This window comes from Loxodonta africana, chromosome 18 (genome assembly GCF_030014295.1).
Source record: "Loxodonta africana isolate mLoxAfr1 chromosome 18, mLoxAfr1.hap2, whole genome shotgun sequence".
Lineage (NCBI taxonomy): Eukaryota > Metazoa > Chordata > Mammalia > Proboscidea > Elephantidae > Loxodonta > Loxodonta africana.
Genome location: NC_087359.1, coordinates 28,788,516 through 28,812,399, shown reverse-complemented (window position 1 = coordinate 28,812,399; position 23,884 = coordinate 28,788,516). Strand labels below are relative to the sequence as shown.

The window sequence follows — 23,884 nt, the reverse complement described above, 5'->3', positions numbered from 1 at the left end:
AATAGATTGTCCTTATTACCCAAAAATATTTTGTCAGCTCTAAATGAAAACCCTGGTGGCATAGTGGTTAAAAGCTACAGCTGCTAACCTAAAGGTCAGCAGTTCAAATCTACCAGGTGCTCCATGGAAACTCTACAGGGCAGTTCTACTCTATAGGGTCGCAGTGATTCGAAATCAACTCGAAGGCAACAGGTTTGGTTTCGGTTTTATTCTTCATACTGGAGTCCCTGGGTGGTGCAGTTAACATGCTTACTGCTAACTGAAAGGTTAGTGGTTCGAGTCCACCCAGAGGTGCCTCAGGAGAAAGCCTGGCAACTTGCTCCTGAAACGTCACAGCTATTGGAAACCCTATGAAGCACAGTTCTGCTCTGACACACATGGGGTTGCCATGAGTCAGAATTGACTCAAGTGCAACTGGTTTTTATAGTATAGAACGCATAGTGGGGGAATTGGAAAGCGATAAGAATGGAAAGGAAGAGTAGAGCTAGATGATAGAGTACCTCATATTTCAAATAGAAAAATTTGGACTTAATATATTTTAGGCAGTGAAGAGCCCTTGAAGAGTTTTAAGTAGAAGAGTAATATGATCAAATTTACCCTGTTAAATGAGTGTTCTGAAGCAATGTGTAAGATGGACTGGAGGATGACAAATGTAGCAGCAGGGAGATTAGATAAGTGTTACAGTTATCCGTGTTCATATCCTGTGTTCTTCACATGATAGGAACACAATAGCATTTATTGAATTGAGTGGAAGAGCTCTTATACATTTTATGGAATTGGTTTATAAATAGTTGTATTTAATTTTCTAACAAAATTTTCCTTTTAAAAGTATGCAGTCTTTATATATGAAAGTTCCGTTTTGTAAATAAGTAAAGCTAAATTTAAATTTTGAGTAAATCTAAATTTTTATATGTTAGTGAAGTATCCTAATACTGTCAGGTAAATATGATAATCCCTCAAATGTATTCTGATGCTGCTGGTTTTATTACATACTGGGATGGTGTTGCTATGGGTCAGGAGCAACTCGACGGCAATGGGTTTTTTGGGTTTTGGGTTTTTATGATGTTACGTTTTTGTTTTTAACACAGTGATTTAAATAAGGAGATAACTAAAAGATGAAAAATAGAAAGAAATTACATTTATAATGATTAGAATTATCAGCAACATTGTCTTTATATATTTTCAGTTTACACCTCACTGTTATAATTTCTGAATAAGGAAGTACCAGATTCCAGTAATGCATATAACCCTGATATGGCAACTTTTTTTTTTTGGTCAATTGGTATCTTTATGAATATATTTGTGACAGCCCATTGTTTTGAAATTGTTTATAAATAAACACATTCCAATTCACCTCAAATTTTTGCACTCTCTTTAGCAGTTTGTTGTGTTACTGTTAGTGTATAGCTACTCAATCCTTAATTGAATTATTTATGGATTTTAAATTATTACTGGAATTTCAGTTATTTGGGATTTATTATTTAAGGTTTTTTGTTTTCTTTTTATATTAGAAAGTTAGCATGAAAGTCATTAGGTGGTAGGTACTTCCTTTCTAAGAACTTATTTTGATATTCAAATCACGGAATTTTCAGCAGGCTCAAAGTCAGAATATTTTCTCTACACTTGGATGGCTTCTGTGTTACTTTTGTTATATTCAGGTGGACTCTTCTCTTCAAAGGGACCATAATGCCTTAAATTAATGCTGATTAGCTAACTTTCCCTTTTTTTAACGGATATAGTTTCTGCTGTTAATCTTAGAAGTGGTAAAACCATGTAATTTTTTAAAATTTTACTTTAGATGAAGGTTTACAGAACAAACTAGTTTCAAATTAAAACTACGTAATTTTTTTATTGTTCAGATAAAATGAATTGTTTTCCTGCTTTATAAAGCTATTCACTCAATCAGGGGAGATAGGAAAGGTTCATATGAAAGTCCATAGTAGAAGACACATGTTGTATGATTCCAATTGTATGAAATACCTAGAATAGGCAGGAGCATGCAAACCAAAATTTATTAGTGGTTACCAGGGCAAGTGGGAGGGAGAAAAAAAGGAAGACACAATGCTTAGGGGACATTGATCTTCTGTTAAGGGTGATGGAAAAGCCGGGGAATGGTTAATGATGGTGGTTGAACAACACAATGACTGTAAGTCATGTCATCGAACTGTAATTAGTATCACTGAACTGTAGAGATGACACATGTTCTGTTACATATATACTTTGTTATTGTTAGTTGCCACCGAGTCGATTCTGACTCATGGCGACCCCATGCATTCAGAGTAGCTGCTCCATAGGGTTTTGAAGGCCTTTCAGAAGTAGATCATCAGGCATGTCCTCTGAGGCATCTCTGGCTTGGTTCAAGCTGCCAACTTTTCAGCCAGTAGTCACATGCTTAACTATCTGTACCACCCAGGAACTCCTATACACTTAACAGAATTTTTTTTAAAAAAAGTCCATAGTGAATAACTAGTGGCCATACACTAACGGATATTTGTATTGGTGAACAAGGTCTGCTGCTTTGCTTTACTTTGCTACCCTGCACACTTTTATATTTCATTTATATTTTTATAGATTTCAGGGAAATCAGAGCTGTAATAGTCTGTTTTCAAAAATACACGTGCATATTCTATCTCTAGCTATATCTCTTTATTCAGATATTTAAGATAAATATGTTCCAATTATTTGGTACTTTACAGCATAATATGGTTATAAAACAACATGTAATAATTTTCATTTGTAGTTTTAAATTGAGAGAGTGGGGGGATATTAAAGGGGGAAAGCACATGGTATTTGGGGAAGATGCAGAGAGTGGGCAAATTTATAAAACACACTTCGTTTGTTATACTTACACAGAAGAAGTGAAAGAAAAGAGAACTGCAAATATATTTTGCAGCTATATATTATTGTTGTAATTGGTTTTAGAACATAACACTTTTATTTGCTTTATGAGTCAGCAACTCTGTTCCTACAGTAAAAACAAAAAAAAAACAAACCTACTTCCATCGAGTCAATTCCAACTCATAGCGACACTACAGGACAGAGTATAATTGCCCCGTAGGGTTTCCAAGGAGTGCCTGGTAGATTTGAACTGCCAGCCTTTTTGGTTAGCATCTGTAGCTCTTAACCACTATGCCACCAGAATTTCCATCCTAAAGTAGACTTGACTTTATTTGATAAAGCTTGTCATATCAAATTAATTTTTTTTTTCCTCTTTTGGCATTTTTTGCCTGTTTTATTTTGTTTTGTTTTCTTTACTCTCCCCCTGCAAAAACATATGCATTATAGTTCTCTCTCTTCATCTGCTTTTCATTTACTCCTAGCCTATTCCAAATTGTTAAATTCTATTGTTTTCTCCTTCTCCGTTTTTTTTTTTTAATGTAACTTTATTCGATCCTAATAAACTGAACATTGAGGGGGAGGTGCATAAAACTAACAGGTAAAAGCTTCTAGGCCTTCCCTCTTTCTTTAAGATGTTGCTTATGCTATCATTGAAGCACAATCATGAGCAACAACCAGTATCCTGGCTAGATTGTTGTTGTTGTTAGGTGTCGTCGAGTCAATTCTGACTCATAGCAACCCTGAATAGATTAGAAGGATGCTATCCTTGCCTATTTCAAGATTTTTAAGCCCAACATAGATTGGAGTTATGAAGGAGGAAATAAAGAAGAGTGTCACAAATAGTATTTTTCCTCTACCCAACTTGCCCGCCTCCAGCCCCAGAAAATTTATGGTACCCAAAGGTTTATTTTCCAGTAAATGTTTGGAAACTAGAATGATATGAATACTATAAGATTTTGCCTATGAAATCTCTATTAAAACTTCTTAAAATACGGATTTCTCTTTCCAGATAAATTTTTCACTGTTTACTTCTTTAAAAATTAAATAGCTCAAACCTTTTAATTTTCCGTTGACATTTGACAGTTTATCATTAAATTAACCTTACTAAATATACTTTTTATCTCAAGCTGAACTTTGTGAAAATACTTTCTTGACCCTGTCTGTTGTTCTATCCATCTTTATATTCATTCTTCATTTTCCTGATCTTAGCTTTGATTTGGCCATGATTTCGTTTCTCAGATTTATGCCAGTTCCCTCCTAAAAACTCCCTTCTGATATGAAACTTTTATCAAAGACACATACTTCAATGGTTATTTTAAATTCTTTTTTTCATGCCTTTATACCTGTTTGGTCTAGTTGTGCTTCAGCATCATCTACAGAGAAACTTCCAAGAGTGGATTTTCACTTTCATTATTAACGTTTTGTGTTATCTGATTGCTCTTATTTGCCAGCCACCTCCCGCCGAATGGTCTTGGGAGGAATTAGTGTGCATAGACAGTATGAACCTTTCTTCAAAATAGGCCCCAACTGAGGGAGCAGGAGAACAGTGGGACGCAGACCCCAAATTCTTGTAAAAAGACCAGACTTAATGGTCTGACTGAGACTAGAAGGACCCCGGAGGTCATGGTCCCCAGACCTTCTGTTAGCCCAAGACAGGAACCATTCCCAGAGCCAACTCTTCAGACAGGGATTGGACTGGACTATGAGATGGAAGATGATGCTGGTGAGAAGTGCGCTTCTTGGATCAAGTGGACGCATGAGACTATGTTGGCACCTCCTGTCTGGAGGGGAGATGTGAGAGCAGAGGGGGTCAGAAGCTGGCAGAATGGACACGAAAATAGAGTGGGGGGGGTGTGCTGTCTCGTTAGGGGGAGAGCAGTTAGGAGTATATAGAGGGGTGTGTATAAGTTTTTGTATGAGAGACTGACTTGATTTGTGAACTTTCACTTAAAGCGCAGTGAAAACTAAAAAAAAAAAAAGCCGCAAATGATGAATAACTTGGGACTCTTTAAAAAACAACAACAACAAAAGACTTATTGCCAAAAGTGTGACTGGAAGAAGAAAGTCCTAAATGTTACCACACATGTTAATACTGTCAGATATGAGGCCTCGATTTACATTTTTTAATAATTTTTTTTAGCGGAGACCTCTTAGTGATTAGCTGTTGTGGTGTGTCATCAAGTCAATTCTGACTCATAGTGACCCTATAGGTTGGAGTAGAATGCCCCATAGGGTGTCCAAGGCTGTAATCTTTAAGGAAACAGACTGCCACACCTGTTTCCCAGAGCAGCTGATGAATTTGAACCATTGACTTGGATGAGAACAACATTATCATCTACCTTATACTTAAATTTATTGTCAAACATGCACAGTACCCCATGGATAAAGTTAAAAGGTGAAGGTATATAGAACAAAGAATTAGCAGACAGGCACTTAACCACTGCACCACCAGGCCCCTTAGTGGTCAGCTATGCATTTGTTATTTGTAGATCTCTTTCTTTAACCCGGTTGTTCTGGATATTTAGTGTGTATCAAAATCACCTAAACAGATTACTGGGTCCCACCCTCCAGAGTTTCTGATTCAGCTGGTCTCAGGTGGGGCATTTCTAACAAATTGACAAGTGATGCTATACTGCTGGTCCAGCCACACATTTTAAGAAACAGCACCTAACTTGCTTACCTTGCTTTCTGTACCCATATATTTCTATTGTCTAACTTAGACCATTTTGATTTGGGTGTTCTGCTACCTTTTAAGGCATAACGTATTTTCTTCAACATTATTCTCTTCTCAAGTTTTTTAATAATCTCCCTGTGGCATCTTAGATGTCTCTCTTTGTTTTATTCCTCCCATTCAGACTTTGCGAATCATACTGAATCTTTGGTGATGATGATGACAATAACAACAGCAACAACAGTAATAGTTAATCTTTATAGAGCATTTATTCTGTGCACTTGTTATGGATTGAGTTGTGTCCCCCCCAAAATATGTGTTGTAAATACTAACTTCTATGCCTGTGGCTAAAGTGTTAAAAAGCAGAGATGTCACTTTGAGTACTAAGGTGCGCCTGACCCAAGCCATGGTATTTTCAGTCACCTCATATGCACGTGAAAGATGGACAACGGATAAGGAAGACTGAAGAAGAATTGACACCTTTGAATTATGGTGTTGGTGAAGAATATTGACTATACCATGGATTGCCAGAAGAATGAACAAATCTGTCTTGGAAGAAGTACAGTCAGAATTCTCCTTCGAAGCAAGGATGGTGAGACTTCATCTCATGTACTTTGGACATGTTATCAGGAGGGACCAGTCCCTGGAGAAGGGCATCATGCTTGGTAAAGTAGATAGTCAGTGAAAAAGAGGAAGACTCTCAATGAGATGGATTGACACAGTGACTGTAACAACGGGCTGAAGCATAACCATGATTGTGAGGATGGTGCAGGACCAGTTTGCGTTCTGTTGTATATAGTATCACTGTGAATCAGAACTGACTCGATGGCACCTAACAACAGTAATGCCTGTGGTTATAATCCCATTTGGGAATGAGTTATCTGTTATGTTAATGAGGCAGGATTAGTGTAGGGTGTGTTTTAAGTCAATTGCTTTTGTGATATAAAAGGGATTAAACAAGCAAGCTAGCAAGCAGAGATGGGGGAAGAGAGATGCCAAGCTACATGAAGATCACCCAGGAGCAAAAGCTAAAAGAGAAAACGACCTTCCTCCAGAGCCAACAGAGAGAGAAAACCTTCCCCTAGAGTCAGCACCCTAAATTCAGACTTCTAGCCTCCTTAACTATGAGAAAATAAATTTCTGTGTGTTAAAGCTACCCCCTGTGGTATTTCTGTTATAGCAGCACTGGGTAACTGAGACAGAATTTGGTTCCAGGAGTAGGGTGTTGCTCTAACAGATACCCAAAATGTGGAAGCAGTTCTGAATTGGGTAATGGCTGGAGGCTGGAAGAGTTTTAAGGTGCCTAACAATAATAAACGCCTAGATTGCCTTGAAGAGACTGTTGGTAGAATTACGGATGTCAGAGACATTGCTGGTGAGAGTTCAGAATGAAGTGAGGAGAGCTATAGAGAAATCTTCTGTCGTCATATCATGCCAGCAAGAGAAGGCTGCTGGAAATGTGGACGTTAAATGCGCTTCTGGTGCGGCTTTAAAAGGAAATGATGAGCATGGGATTGGACAATAAAGGAAAGGTGATGCTGTTTATGTAGTGACAAAGAACTTGTCTGAACTATGTTCAAATGTTTCATGGAAGGTAGAACTTGTAAGTGATGAACTTGGATATTTGGCTGATGAAATTTCTAAACAAGATTTTAAAAGGGCCATGTGATTTCTCCTTGCTGCTTATAATAAAATGCAAGAGGAAAGAGATGGACTTAAAAATGAGCCGTACAAGATGAAAACAGAACTTAAAGATTTGAAAAATTCTGTTGTACAAACTAAGGACATATGTCCTAGAATTTTCACCAAGGACGTGGCTACACAATCTTTTGTTAAAAAGATCATGCCTGTGATTGATGAATCTAACCAACTACCACAGCAGAAAACCCATCAGCTTAGACTGGCAGGGGACAGAGAAAGAACAAAAGGAAAGAACGCTGTCTGCCTCTTAGAATTCTACAGGCAGAAAACAGGCCAAAGGAGCTACATCTGTCGTCCAAGAAAAGAAAAGGACCATCCCTGGAACAACTCTGAGATTCAGCAGAATTGTTGGAAGGAGCATGGGAAGTAGGGCTGCCTCGATTTCAAAGGATGCTGCTGGGTCTCAAAGGGCGGGAGCACAATCTCATAGGTTTCAAAGAGACAGATCTTTACCAACTCGGTTGCAGAGCATAAGGCTACCATTTACAAGTGCCACGGGGATGGGTCCACTGCCCAAAGCTGAGGGGTTGGGCTGCCATGCCCAAGGGGCAGAAGAATGGGGCCTGCCAGGGCCAAGGAAGTGGGACACCACTGAGATTGACTAGGAGAATGAGACTGCCCAAAGCAGAGGGAGCAGAGTTGCCATCCTAGTGGGCCTGAAAGGCAGAGCTGAAGCCCAGAGCCAAGAGGCCTCCACCCAGAATCCAGAGGGTATGGCCAATACCCAGAGCCTGGAGGGCAGAGCCATTGCCCATATGGTCTCAGAGAAGAGGATTATTTTCAGTCCTTGAGAGCTAAACTAAATTGTTGTGCTGGGTTTTGGACTTGCTGGGTGCCCATTATCCCTTCTTTCCCTCCGGTTTCTCCTGTTTGTAATGGAAATATCTACTTTGTGCCTGTTCCACCACTGTACTTTGGAAACAGATAACTTATACATTAGATTTCATAGGTTCATAGGTGAGGAAGAATTTTGCCCCAGGGTGGAATATGCCTAAAGTCTCAACCATATTTGATTTAGATGATTCAGAAGGTGAGGTCTTGGAGTTGATTTAAGATTTTGGGATAATGTGATGGGGTAAATGTGTTTTGAATGTGGGAAGAACATAAATTTGGGGGGACCAAAGGTGGAATGTTAGGGATTGAATTGTGTACCTCCAAAATACATGTGGTAAATCCTAATTTCTGTGCTTGAGGTTACAATCCCATTTGGGAATGAGTTGCCTGTTATGTTAATGAGACAGGAGTAGTGTAGGGTGTGTTTTAAGTCAACCTCCTTTGAGATATAAAAGAGATTAAACAAGGAAGCTAGCAAGCAGAGATAGAGGAAGAGAGATGCCAAACCACATGAAGATTGCCCAGGAGCAGAAGCTAAAAGAGACAAGGACACAGACAGAAAGCCTTCCCCTAGAGCTGGCATCCTGAATTTGGACTTCTAGTCTCCTGAACTGTGAGAAAATAAATTTCTGTTTATTAAAGCCACCCCTTTGTGGTATTTCTGTTATAGCAGCACTGGATTACTAAGAGAGCTCTCTTCTCAACATTTTATTTGAATTAATTAATGTAACCCTCACAACTCCTACAAGAACATACTGTTGTTATTCCAAAAGAACTGATGGGAAAACTTAGATACAGAAAATTTCTCAAAGCTAGGAAGAAGTGAAAGAGCTAGGAATCAAACCTAGACATTTTGGCTGTAGAGCCCAGGCCCTTAATTCCTTTACTACTGTACTGCCTCTCTGTACTATGTCTTGAAACCACTTTTTTACTTTGTTTTCCTCCCTGCTCCATGTCTTAACAAACTTAGAGAAGAGCTAAGTCACCATATCCAGGGACTACACCAAATACTGTGCCTACTTGGAGTCAGTTAAGTCTCGTAACAATCCTATGACTTTATGGGAAAACTGAGGCTTAGTAAGGCTAAGTAACTTGTCCAGTTTCTTACTACGAATAAGTATTAGAGCCAAGACCTAAATCTTTCAAATAACCAAGTCCAGGCTCTCAACCAATACACATCCTTTATCTCAACCTCTGCCAGATTCCCGTACTCAAGACTCATGTTCCCAGTATTGTTCAAATCACTTCCTAGAGCCCTGCAGTAGTTCACTGTTATGTCTTATATCACAGTAAAATATCTGATTTTAGTTTTAGAGTCCTCTACCCATCTCTCATATCAACCAGTTTTTTTCACCATCAGGTAAACCCTCTTGATATACAATGATTTCACCCTTATCTGATTTATCGTATATGCTCTTCTTTACAACGAAGTATATTAAAATCCTAGCTTCCAAGCAAAATATCGTGCCCCATGTTCCAAATTGCCCTTTTATGTTCTCTGTCAAGCAGTATTAAGACTATTGGATAACCTGCCATACCTGTGATTGTACCTCTTGTGTTTGATTGGCTTACTGATAACATACTAGTCTTCTGTCACTTGGATGAGAGCAGCATTATCATCTACCTTATGTTTAAATTTATTATTAGACATGCACAGCCGCGTGGATAAAGGTAAAGGTGAAGGTATATAGAAGAAAGAATTAAATGTCCATGGTGAGTTATAAAGATAACCTTAGCTGAAATTCCCTTCTCAGAGAAAATAGAGAAGTCTGCATGGCATTGAGCTTTACAACTGTAAAATAACTCTCTTCCTTGCTGGAAAATTACATATTTTAGTAAGAGGTTCCTTTTTTTTTCTCTGCCATGATCTATTTGACTTCTGATTAATTCAGACCAGATATGCCACACTCTCTTCGTAGCCTGGACCATTTCCATCTTTTTTGTACTGTCTCCAAGATACTGATTTTTCTCCTTGACTCCATCTCATGATTCTTTTACATTCCTCCCACCCCGTCGCCATCGAGTCGATTCTGACTCAGCGACCCTATAGACCAGAGTAGAACCACTCCGTAGGGTTTCCAAGGCTGTGATCTTTACAGAAGCAGACTGCCACATCTTTCCCCCAAGAAGCAGCTGGTAGATTTGGACCACCAACCTTTCATTTAGCAGCAGAGTGCTTAACCACTGCACCACCAGGACTTCTTACATTCTTCTTACCTTCCTCAGTTTCTCCTACTATCCCTCAATTTCTTCCTTACTTATCTACCGTTAAGTTACTGATCTCTGTCTACTAGCCCCAAATTTCATAACAGAAAATTGTTAATATTTTTACATATATAAAGTCCCTTGAGCAGGGGAAGTACTATCTTTGTCAGAACTCAGCAGGTATAATAGTTACTGTGCTGCCATGAGAATGCTTTAATAAAATTCCAGTAAAGGACTTAAGAGCTTTGAGAATTAAATTACAACCATTTGTCCTATGCTGAGCAATAATGGATAAATAAAATGTTTCATTATTTTTGAATTGGTTGCTTAGGTCATAAGGAAAGAGACTTTAATAACATTGGCTATTGGTAGCCTGTATATATGCATATAAATTACTTGAGATCTTCATTTGTGATAGTGATTTAAAAAGACAAGCTCAAGTATTACACTCTTAGCAAAGGTAAGATTTCTGCCATTTCAAAGCTTACTTTTGTCAGAGAACCATACTGTTAGCACTCTTAGCATTAGGCCTTTGTTGCTATGGAGACAGTAAATGGCATTATGGTATATTGTTTTTCTAACATGCACATGAAATATACATGTACACTCTAAGACTCTAGTTTAAAGTATGATTTAGTTGTCTGTAGGTTGTAAGTATTGGCACATTCCAAAAATATTTTCTGTATGCTGTTAATACTTTATTATTTTAATCCTCCAAAGAAAATAGAGGATAATTCTACCACTGTAGTGACAAAGTTTTATATAACTTTTACAGGGTCTTTTAGGAATAAATTAGAATCTCTGTGGTTTAGTAATGGAAGAGAATTTTGAAGAACATGCAGAAACTAATGAAAAAAGTAATGTGGTCTTAAGCACTCACTCACATGTCTCGGGCACCTATAGTTATGACACTAGTATGCATAATGTATACCAGTCACTTTCCAGTTGAACTGATACTTTTGTGCTAGTGCAATGCTAAGCAATTTTACCTAATAGCTTATTTAATAGAATTCATCTTGAAAGTACCAAAGCAGTCTCAACTTTAACTTTCAAATATTTAATTATTTTAACATATATCAATAGTGTTCCTTAACTTTCCCCCCTAAAAATGAGTGAATAAAATTTATACATGCTTTCAGTAAGTAAGGAGCCTTGGTGGCATAGTGGTTAAGAGCTACGGCTGCTAACCAAGAGGTCGGCAGTTCGAATCCACCAGCCACTCCTTGGAAGCCCTGTAGGGCAGTTCTACTCTGTGCTTACAGGGCCGCTATGAGTCAGAATCAACTCCATGGCAAGGGATTTGGTTTTTTATTTCAATAAGTAAAACTTTTAATTTGTGAATTATACTTTACATTTCATTCCTTACTAGAATGAAATGGATTACATGGCATGAACTAATGGACTACTTACTGTTCCTTAGACCTCATAATTAAATTCTTAAGTAAGTCACATCTTTTTAGCACCCAGTGTAAAACTGGCATGACCCAGTTAATATCTTAGTTCAGTAGCAGTTTTGACGTATTAAATTAATGGCTGAACAGTAGTACAGTGACTGATTTCCTTGTTAAACAAGGTAGATTAGGTGTGATGACTTATATATAATCCTACTTATAGTATTTATCATAACTGAGTATTACACTAGTTATTTTTAAATGAAGAAAACTTTTTTATTAAAATTGTTATGAACAAAACCTTAAAACTCAGTCCTGTACCTTCCTTAGTTAATACTTAATGGCAAAGGAAACCAAGAAAAGAAGGCTCTTTGCTTACAGAGAGAGAAAATAGCTAAAGATAATGATAGTCACAACCTGTGCCCGTAAGTTTGAATATTAGATTTTAGCTTTTCCTTTTTGCAGTGACTTTTTAACAAGACCCATCTCCTCTATGAAGAATGCAGTTAATTTTTTTTTCTGGCGCAAAAAATAGGGTAACCTGATCTGAGTCTGACAGAGTGTGTCGTTCAGTTAAGTGCTTCCATCTGTTGCCTGCTGTTCCCCGTACTCATGACCCCTCTGTGTTTCTCTTTCCTTTTCCCCCTCTTTCCCTCTGTTTCTCTTTCCTGTTTCTCTCTTCCTTCTTTTCTGTTTCTCTCTTTCTTCTTTTCTCTCCCTCTCTCTCTTTTTATTCTTAGCCCCTCTGAGGAAGGCAAAGTTTGTTGAGAGCCCACGAATTCCAGAATCCGAGCTTGGCTCACCAACCCTCACTTCAGCTCAGAAACTGGACGTGGATGCATACTGCCCTGGTAAGCATGCATGCAAAGTGTCTGCATCGAGAAAGGGAGGATTAGCGTGGGCTCATCCAGCAGAACAGTATTTTCCATGTGTATTGCTCATAAAAACATATCAGTGACCTCTTTTACAACTGAATGCATATTTTCCTTATGAGAACATAGTTTTCACTGAACATCCTTTTTAACTATTGATATAATAATGAGAATAATTATTTCAAAGAATTGCAAAGATAATTCTCAAGATAATTAAATTTTGCTAGAGAGATAGTTTTCAGGGTTATTTTAGTGATCTGAGATAGCATTAACATTTGCCTCGGCCATGTGCAGAACAAGAATGTTGAGGATATGAATAAGAATGTTCATTCAGCACTGGACCTTTGGCATATGATGTATTACGCCTAATCCCTGTTGTAACAGCTACAGAAAATAGCGGTGATGGTGGAAACATTAAACTTGAATTAGAAAATAAACATTATTATCTTCCTGAGTTTGAGTTGGACTCCTTCTGGATACTGACTTTTAGAAATACCTAGTCTCATGAATGGCCTGTAAGCAGATGTGGGAGTTCACTAAAACCCTTCTTGTGTGGGAGCCAAACCGAGGCCGGCTCATTATCAATGCTTAGATTCTTCCAAACTTAGATGAGTTGCCTGGCAACATCCTTTACACTAACTCTACAGTGAGTCTATAGAGCTGTGTCAGAAATGTTCACAGTTCTAGTTGAGTATACAGATCAGAGCTTTAGTAAAAGACCTCGGAAGACTTGATTTTAGGTCTTTTGTGTATTCCTACTCATTAAAATTGATGTTAAACCACAGTAAATGCAACCACTGCGTATTTACAGCATTAAAGGTCAGCAGGGTAAAATGATTCCTAGTTCTAGGGAAGATATCAGTAGCTCATTTGAAATATCAGGAAAATATACTTCTGAAGCTAGATAAGACATTTTAAAAAAAGTAACAGTAGGAGAAATTTAGGCCAAACCTAATGAAATAAGAGAAGTTTGATTTTATGAATCACTTTTGAATATCGAAAGACCTTGGGAATTTCTCTTCCATGGTGTAGGACACTGCGCTACGTCCACTGTTGTAGACATCCACTGTTGTAGATAACTATTCATTTTTAAGTCAACCACAGTTGTGTATTAGGGCCCAACTTTTCGGTTTTCAAAAGGAACAAAATAACTCTTTAAATGGTACTGTAGCATGTTGTTACGGAATCTTTTTTATGGTTTTAGGTATATTCACACTTCTTGGGCAATGGAATATTACATTTTGTATTTCTTCAATCACACAATTTTTTTAATAATAAAATAAATAAATGCATTATTCCTGCCTTGAGTTTTAGTTGAGAACCCCTTTTCTTTTCCTGATTTGTAAATCAGAAAGACTATAAGGGGAACCTAACCTTTACTTCCTAATTGCTCATCTGACATCCTTGATCTAATCTAGATATTGCTATTGTTATGAAGGAAAGTAGCTACATCTTATTTGTGTGATTATGTATATTTTCCAGAAGCATGAATTCTTTGCTGACTTGGAGTTGAACCAAACCAACTCTCAGTTAAGATTTTTAGAAAGCCAGGAAGAAGGTAAAACATGATGCCAGAATGCAAACTGCCATGCTACACAGCCTCTCCTTTTCTTACCGGAAACAAGTTTAAAGAACAGAGATTTCACGGTGTTTTGCTCTATTATGGTGAAGTTATTAGACTCCCTGAAAATACATGTCTACATGTATTTTCACAGTACCAAAAACTAACAGTAAACAAATGAATTAACAAGCACACTAATGAACAAAAAGCGATTTATGCTTTGAAAGTTTCACTTACATCGAAAATACTAACGGAACAATGATCATATTTTCTTCTATACTTACACATAATAAGGCAGTTAAGGCTAGTGTCCTCATATCTTCTTGTCCACCTGCTTTACATAGTGTCACATGCAAATTTAGGAAAACATATCAAGCAGAGGTAACAAACTAAAGGTTAAAAAGGTTAGAGCTGTTGAATTGATTCCAACTAATAGTGACCCATGAGACAGAGTAGAACTGCCTCATAGGGTTTCCTAGGCTGTAAATTTTTTCTCCTGTGGATTCACTGGGTGGGTTCGAACTGCCAAACCTTTGGTTGGCAGCCAAATGCTTATAATCATTTCGCCACCAGGGCTCCTTCCCCATGGAATAGATGTAGAAACAGAACTATAGAGAGATTGACAAATCAAGGTTAGAGTAGTAGTTCCCAAATTTTAGTTTGCATCAGTATCACCTGGAGGGCTTACTCAGATTGCTGGACCCACCCCCATAATTTCCGATTCAGTAGTTCTGGAGTGGACCGAGAATTTGCATTCTAACAAATACCCAGTTGATGTTGATACTGCTGATCAGGCTCTAGGTTTCTAGAACCAACTTGAGAACTAATTGGGTTTCAGGGCTGGTGCAGGCTGCTTACAGGTGGCCCGGGGAACAATACTGGAGATCTGTGTGGTTCATTCTACTGCTGTTGCCTTCTGGAGAATGATTGGGAGCACTGTTGAAGTATTATCTGGACTTAAACCTTCTGGTGCCTGTATTTTAGAATTTAGAAAAGAAAAAAGCTTTTGTGTCTGAGAAATGGACATATATAGTTTTTTGGTTTGTCTAATTGTACCTAGCATCTGTGTGCCCATTGTCTCAGAGCAAGTCATTGATGCTTGGTCTACAAAGTCTAGGGAAAGCTACACTGAGATATAGCTGTTGATCTAGAATATTTACTAATAAATCAAGTAAGTCAGTCTACACAGCATAGACTCTAGAATATCTAATTCAAGTTTTGGTATTCCTCAAATGAAATTGTCACTTGTAGAAAATGTGACAAAAACACAAGTAAATAGATATTGGTTGAGCAACTGAAACTGTGGAGGTGATTGAGGGCGTTACATAGCTGAACTGCCAGAGTAGGGGCTGTTATGTGAATTATGTTTGATAATTATCTTACAGTGGAGAACGTAAGACCTGGAAGAAATTCAGTGATTTGTATAGAATCACAGGCAGGATTTATTGTTGTGTGGACACAATGGAACCCAGGAATACATTGCCCTCTAATCCTATTGCTGTTCGATTCCCCAGATACCCCTTGACTATCCTTAAAGTAAAAAGCAGAAAATTTAGTTTTTAAATATGAGACAGGGCTGTATTCTCTTTTTATGAAAAAGGGCAAACAACTGATACCAGTGGTTTCAAAAAAACAACTCCCAAAATAAAAGAACAGATTCATCCTACACTCTATAGCTTTTCTGCCCACAGCATTACTTATAAGCCATGTGATTTTTAGGTAAGTCATTTAACCTTTCTAAGCGTCAGTTTTCTCATCTATAAAAATGAGAAGAATAATCTTAAATCAGATTAATAAATATAAAGCGCTCAACAGAATACTTGGCTCGTAGTAAATGCTCGTGTTAGCTGATTTTATTATTACAGTGATAATCCTGAGATATAGCACAAGATCATAGTGTTTTCTAAGTAATCAGAAAAAAAGTTCAAAGGTTTACAGTCATTTTTAGTTAACTGTATTTTTGTTTCCATTTTCAGTCTCCCCTTACGAGTCCTACGATCTTAGCATGTTGTGTAACATCGCCGCACCTTTCCTGTCACAGCAACATTATGTGTGACATTTCTTCTGTAATTTAACAAACCAAATATGAGTGTATATAAGCACATGAATGCACATTCATAGGAAAAAAATCTCTGGAAGAATACACCAAACTGTAACAGTGGTTGCCTAAGGAGAAAGAGAATTGAGAGGAAATGAGAGGGGAGTAGGATTGGAAAGAGAATACTAGTGTTAGCAGTGGTTGTATCTGGTTGGTGGGATTACAGGTGGTTTTAATTTGCTTGCTTGGGCAGCTTGTATTTGGGCATATATTTGGGCAGCATATATTTGTGACTTCAGGTTCTGGAGTTAGATCTGGGTTTAATTTCTGGCTCTCCTACCTACTAGGTGTGTATCTGTATAACTTCATACCCTTAAATTCTTTGTCAGTAAAACTGTGGTGAAAAAAGAAAGACCTATCTTAAAAAAAAAAAAAAAAAAAAGATCTATCTCATAGGGTCGTTATTAAAATTACGCAAAATAGTGTGATACCAAATGCTTAGCTCAGGCAAAATAGCAATAAGAGAGATTAGCACCTTTCCTGTTGTTCATCATCATCATTACACTTTGCTGCTTTTTCTAGTTTCTACAATGAACTTGTATTAAAAATTTTTTTTTCAGTAACCAGCTGCTAATAGAGGACAGTAATGCTCTTTGTCTATATTTTAGTTTTTATGTTGCACATTATAATAAATATATAAATTCCAAGTATAGAAGTAAACCTTGACACAGATAGCTGACCAAGTCGACAGTTTTATAGGACTTTAGTTTACATATGCAAGGTTAAGGGCCAAGGCCCAGATCAGTCTTCTGAAAATATATAGGCTTTTATCCACCCAAAGTATTTTCAGAGGAATTTGAGCTTAATCTTTTTATAATGGATCCTTTTAAATCTCTTATAAAATGCAATGTCCATCAATGAACAGTGTTATTTGAGGTGACAACAAACTTAAGATGTATTTGAAACTCAAGAACGGAAGAGAGTTCTATGATAGATACTTGGTGTAAATCCATATTACACATATTTTGTTTTTGCACAGGATTTTTCATTTAGATTTCTTATCAACATTGTACATTCTGTAGTAGAAGTACAAGCCACTGTAGACAATATGTTTTATGTAAAATAAGTAGTTCCTTGAACTCTTTCCAACTCCTTTGTTGTTGTTAGGTGCTGTCGAGTCGGTTCCAACTCATAGTGACACTGTGTACAACAGAACAGAACACTGCCTGGTCCTGCGCAATCCTTACAGTCATTGCTATGTTTGAGCCCATTGTTGCAGCCACTGTGTCAATCCATCTTGTTGAGGGTCTTCCTCTTTTTCACTGACCCTCTATTTTGTCAAGCATGATGTCCTTCTTCAGGGACTGGTCCCTCTTGATAACATGTCCAAGGTAATTGAGAGATGGAGTCTCACCATCTTCGCTTCTAATGAGCATTCTGGCTGTACATCTTCAAGACAGATTTGTTTGTTCTTCTGGCAGCCCATGGAATATTCAGTATTCTTCACAAGAATCATAATTTAAAAGCATCAGTGCTTCCATCTTCCTTATTCACTGTCCAGCTTTTGCGTACATATGATGATGCGATTAAAAATACCATGGCTTGGGTCAGGTGCACCTTAGTCCTCAAGGTGACTTTTTAGCTTTTTAATGCTTTAAAGAGGTCTTTTGCAGCAGATTTGCCCAGTGCAATATGTTGTGTGATTTTTTGACTGCTGCTTTCATGGGTATTGATTGCGGATCCAAGTAAAATGAAATCCTTGACAATGTCAATCTTTTCTCCGTTTATCGTGATGTTGCTTATTGGTCCAGTTGTGAGGATTTTTGTTTTCTTTGTGTTGAGGTGTAATCCATACTGAAATATGAATTCATACTTGTAAGTAGAACCCTCTATTTGATTTTGCATTGGCCTGTAGGTACCAAGAGCCTTTTCTTTTTGTAATACACCTTTGCTTTTACTTTGGGTTTGTTTTCTTTGTATCTACTAACAACTGTAAAGCAAAGTTTTTGAACTGAGTTAAACTGGTGAGCTTCAGTGGGAATCTGAGCTCCTTAAAATTATTCAAAAAAAATTTTTGTGTATGCAATATGTGCTTTTTTTCTAGAACAGATTCTCAAATGGTCTCTGAATTCCGCCCCCCCCAAAAAAGAATTACTGTTGTTATGATTGAAATGAAACAAAGGCTATTGATGCACATTTTAGGGGGAAGAAAAAAGAAACAGCCAAAAACTGAAGTTGGATTATAGATTGACTCGTAAGTAGAGTGAAGAGAATATTTGTACAACCAAAACTAAACCAAACCCTTTGCTATGAAGTCAGTTCTTTTTTTTTTATTATTTTATTGTGCTTTAAGTGAAAGTTTACAAATCAAGTCAGTCTCTCATACAAAAATTTATACACACCTTGCTATACACTTCTAATTGCTCTACCCCTACTGAGACAACACACTCCTTCCCTCCACTCTCTCTCCTCGTGTCCATTCGGGCAGCTTCTGGCCCCCTCTGCCTTCTCATCTCCCCTCCAGACAGGAGATGCCAACACAGTCTCATATGTCTACTTGATCTAAGAAGCTCATTTTTCACCAGTATCATTTTCCGTCCCATATTCCAGCCCAGTCACTGTCTGAAGAGTTGGCCCCAGGACTGGGCTAACAGAAGGTCTGGGGACCTTGACCTCTGGGGTCCTTCTAGTCCCAGTCTGACCATTAAGTCTGGTCTTTTTACGAGAATTTGGGGTCTGCATCCCACTGCTCTCCTGCTCCCTCAGGGGTTCTCTGTTGTGTTCCCTGTCAGGGCAGTCCTCCGTTGTGGCCAGGCACCATCTAGTTCTTCTGGTCTCAGGCTGATGTAGTCTCTGGTTTATGTGGTTCTTTCTGTCTCTTAGGCTCATAGTTACCTTGTGTCTTGTGTGTTCTTCATTCTTCCTTGCTCCAGGTGGATTGAGACCAATTGATGCATCTTAGATGGCTACTTGTTAGCATTTAAGACCCCAGACGCCACTCTCCAAAGGGGGATGCAGAATGTTTTCTTTATAAATTTTATTATGCCATTTGACTTAGATGTCCCCTGAATCCATGGTCCCCAAACCCTCACCCCTGTTTCCCTGGCCATCGAAGCATTCAGTTTTATTCAGGAAACTTCTTTGCTTTTGGTTTAGTCCAGTTGTGTTGACCTCTCCTGTATTGTGTGTTGTCTTTCCCTTCACCTAAAATAAAACTTAACTGCTATTTAGTAAAAACCACTCTCCTTCCCTTCTTCCCTCCCTCCCCCCTCTTGTAACCATCAAAGAATATGTTCTTCTCTGTTTAAACTGTCTCTCAAGTTCTTATAATAGTGGTCTTATACAATATTTGTCCTTTTGCAACTGACTGATTACACTCAGCATCATGTCTTCCAGATTTCTACATGCTATGAAATGTTTCATGGATTCATCATTCGTTCTTTATTGATGCGTTGTATTCCATTATGTGAATATACCATAATTTATTTATCCATTTGTCCGTTGATGGGCCCCTCAGTTGCTTCCAACTTCTTCCTATTGGAAACAGTGCTGCAATGAACACGGGTGTGCACGTATTATCAAGTCAATTCTAACTCATAGCCAGTCTGTAGGACAGAGCGGAACTGCCCCATAGGGTTTCCAGGGAGTGGCTGGTGGGTTCGAACTGCCAACCTTTTGGTGAGCAGCTGACTCTTAACCACCATGCTACCAAGGCTCCAAATTGAACTACAGTGCTGGCCTGATCAGAGTATGAAAGTATAGAAAGTAGAGATTGGAAGACACAGAAGTAAACAGAAATAATTTCAATGGATTTCAAGTATGAGACACTCCCTAATTACTATTTATGAAAAATAAGCATACCAAAGACCTAGAATATGAATATGAGTAGCTTTTCTTTCCCACATTCCCTATTCATAAGTTCTTAACATGTTAGAAAGCGATTTGAGTGGACAAATGCTTTGTCAAATACATCTGTTCACTTTGAACAGTTTTAATTGTTTTCCTGGTTTATAGATTATCATTGTTTAAAAGGTTAACAATCTCATCACACTAACTTTTAGATTAACTTTGCCAAGGTATTTTGTATCACAAATTCTAAAGACTTGGCCTGTGAAAGTAGGGCATAGAGCTATAACTTAGTTAGATATCCAAATGGACAGATTGTCCATTAATTGTGAAAACCATTTTAACTTTTGGCTTTTAAGGCAGTAAAATGCACTGGTTAAGAGCACAGACTCTGGAGCCAGACTGCGTATGTTCAAATACTAGTTCTGCTACTTCCCATTTGTACGACCTTGGGAAATTACTTAACTAATCTTAGCCTCAGTTTTCTTATCTGTAAAATGGGGATAGTAACATCTATCCTTACATCATAGGAATGTTGTAAAGATGAAATAAATTAAAATACATAAAATGATTAAAAAAGACTATCACCTGGTCCATGTTGTTAGGCCCGTTGAGTTGGTTCTGACTCATAGCAACTCTGTGTACAACAGAATGAAACACTGCTTGGTTCTGCACCATCCTCACAATCATTGGTATCCTTGAGCCCATTGTTGTATCCATTATGTCAGTCCGTCTCGTTGAGTGTCTTCCTCTTTTTCACAGACCCTCTACTTTTACCAAGCGTGATGCTCTTCTCCGGTGACTGATCCCTCCTGATAACATGTCCAAAGTATGTGAGATGAAGTCTCGCCATCCTTGCTTCTAAGGAGCGTTGTGGCTATACTTCTTCCAAGACAGATTTGTTCATTCATTTGGTAGTCCATGGTATATTCAGTATTCTTCGCCAGCACCACAATTCAAAGGCATCAATTCTTCTTCGGTCTTCTTTATTCATTTTCCAGCTTTCACTTGTGTATGAAAAAATGAAAATATCATGGCTTTGGGTCAGGTGCACCTTAGTCCTTAAAGTGACATCTTTGTCCATAGTTAGTGCTTATAAATCTTAGCCGTTAGTTTTTTTTTTTTTTTTTTTTAATGTTGAGTCTTTACTGCCTTTTGTCCAAGGATGTTGTCAGTCTAGTTGTTACATCTTTTTTATGAATGCTTTGGAAAGAGGATAAAATTAAAAGTATAACCTGTAGTCTTTGGCCTCTTTTTACAAGCAGTTATGTATAGATACTAAGGTAGATTGTATGTGTGTGTGTTTTGTTGCTTTTGGTTGTTTTTAATAGAGCCAGTTTTTCATTGTGAATAGCTCAGACTCTGGGATTAGACAAGCTTGGTATTCAGTTCCAGCTGTGCAGCACTTAACTATATGTGTGACTTTTGTTATATAATCTTTCTAATCCTTGGGCTCTTCATCCTAAAATGAATATAGTAACATCCCCTGCTGCATAGGGAGTTTGTAATGAATAAATAAGATAATACACATAAATTACTTAGCAAAATGCCCAGAACATCAGTTATTAAAACTAATACCTTATCTCTCACATGTTTATATTATTATAAATTTATATGGTTTGTGTTTTTCTTTTCCTAAGCAATATATATGTGAACTTGTACAAAGTCTTTTGTAAATAAAATGGGGAGTAGCGTAGAGCTGAAAGGGAAGATAAGGAAAGAGATATTGGAATTTTGAGGAGAGAGAACGTATATAATTGTGTTCCAGGAGAACGAATGGATTAGACAAATGTAGTAGAATTGTTGGCCAGAACTAATGTCTTACTTGTAGTCATGAATTTATAGAAATTGTGCTGTAAATTTAAAGAAAGATTTGTCATTATTGTTGTGTCAACCACATTTGACTACACTGGATCAGCTGCAGAGCAGATAGAGATCTGGATGTTAACCAGAGTTGGAGTTTTGCCAGATGAGAATAATAAGGTAAGAGAGGATAAAGGGAGTTGAGTGTTTGCTTTTTATTACTTAGTTATTTATAACATTTATATTTAAAATATAATACTTTGTATTAGTTATTTTCAGTAAAACATTTTTTATATATAAGTCAAAACTCATTACAGTAAATTTAAAGAACTTGGAGCAATAGTGGAGCCCTGGTGGCTTACGAATTAAGAGTTCGGCTACAAACCCGAAGGTCAGCAGTTTGAATCCACCAGCCACTCCTTGGTAATCCTATGGTGCAGTTCTCTGTCCTCTGGTGTCGCTATGAGTCGAAATCAACTGAACGGTAAAGGGTTTGTTTTGTTTTGTTTTGTTGGTTTTGGTTTGGGTCCATAATAGGGTTGATCATAAATTGCCTATGTGAGGCAATAAATTTTCCTCAGAATTTCAATTTACTTCCACATTGTGACTTTCAATTTGGAAATATTTGGTTTAGTGTGTCTTCCGCATATTTCTACATATTTTCTGTGTGTTATCTCATGGCTAGAAGCATGGATCCTTATTCCTTGCCTTCCAGTAGAAAAGTTCCACAGAATTCCTGGTATCCCACCATTTTCATATTCAAAATTATCTCTTCTACTCCCCTTCTTTTAACTGTTTGTAAGCCTTTTCCCTTGCCTAATCTCTACTGACTACACAGTACAGTAAAATACTTCTTCTTAGAGTGGTGCGTTTGTCTTTAAGCCTGGTAATTATATCTAATTATTTTAGTGTAAAGTTTCTAGAGTAAATCCCAGATTTAGAAACCAACAGAGGATTTGCCTTTACACAAATATGACATTGGAGGATATGATAATACTTTCCTTACTGTGACCAGTATATAAATGCTTTGCTTTCAACATTAGAAGAAATTGTGCTATGAATGAGGAAATACAGGCCAATAAAGGAATACTGATAATACAGAAATATTACATTAGAGAAGTACCACATCTTTACTATATTTTGTATTTCAAACATATATCTGTTCAAAGCAGATGTTAGAAACCTCGGTTCAAAACCCAAAGGAACATTTCAGTGAGAAATAGCAGCCTTAGAGATTTTAGTGAAGCACTTTACAGTTCTTGAGCTTGTCAAATATTGCTTTTCATTTCAGCCAAATCATCATCATTATACATTGATACGCAGGCAGTACTCCTTGTATATTGAAGGCAATTATGTAGGCAAAGAAACACTAGTATAAGTGTTACCAAGCCATGAGTACTTTCTATCTCTGTATATCCCATCTCTACAGTGATTCCCATTTACAATGAGAGAGAATCAGAAGAGTAGGAAATTTTGATGGAAGATTGTAATGAATTTTTTAAAATGCAAAAAGAAGAGTCCCTAATCTCCTAAAATTTCATTCCTAGATAACAAGAGGGAGAACCATCATGTATGAGCATGCATGTGCACACTGTGTGAGTGTGTGTTTGTTTTTGACTGTTTGGAGGATTTGTTTTCCCATTTATTTTTGCATGTTTGTTTTTAGTAAGAGGACTGTGGGATTATTAAAGATTGTTGCTGTCGGTTGCCATCGAATTGGCTCTGACACACGATAACCCGGTATTAGAACAGAACAAATCCTTGCCTGGCCCTGCACCATCTTTATGCTCATCGGCATGCTCAGGCCCATTGTTAGTGCAGCCGCTGTGCATTTTATGTGCCTTCCAACCCAGGGGCCTCATCTTCCAGCACTACACCAGACATATTCTGTTGTGATCCATAGGATTTTCATCGGCTAATGTTCAGGAGTAGACCGCCAGGCCTTTCTTTCTAGCCTGTCTTAGTGTGGAAGCTCTGCTGAAACCTGTCCACCGTGGGTAATGCTGCTGGTATTTGAAATACTGGTGGCATAGCTTCCAGCATCATAGCGACACACAAGCCACCACAGTAAGACAAACTGACAGATGGGTGGTAGTATTAGAGATTAAACCAAAAACCCAGTGC

The 23,884-nt window shown here is 37.7% G+C and overlaps 1 protein-coding gene across 10 annotated transcripts in view; it reads left to right on the top strand.

Moving 5' to 3' along the window:
• The window catches only part of TANC2 (tetratricopeptide repeat, ankyrin repeat and coiled-coil containing 2), a 375,358-nt gene that overhangs the window by 157,995 nt on the left and 193,479 nt on the right, over positions 1-23,884 (top strand). For 8 of the 10 annotated variants that reach the window (XM_023553793.2, XM_023553790.2, XM_023553791.2 and 5 more), the window contains one exon: positions 12,381-12,491. The exons of the other annotated variants lie outside the window; for them this stretch is intronic. In XM_023553793.2, coding sequence (XP_023409561.1) covers positions 12,381-12,491 — 111 coding nt within the window. The remainder of the gene's footprint in view (positions 1-12,380; positions 12,492-23,884) is intronic. 10 annotated transcript variants of the gene reach the window in all.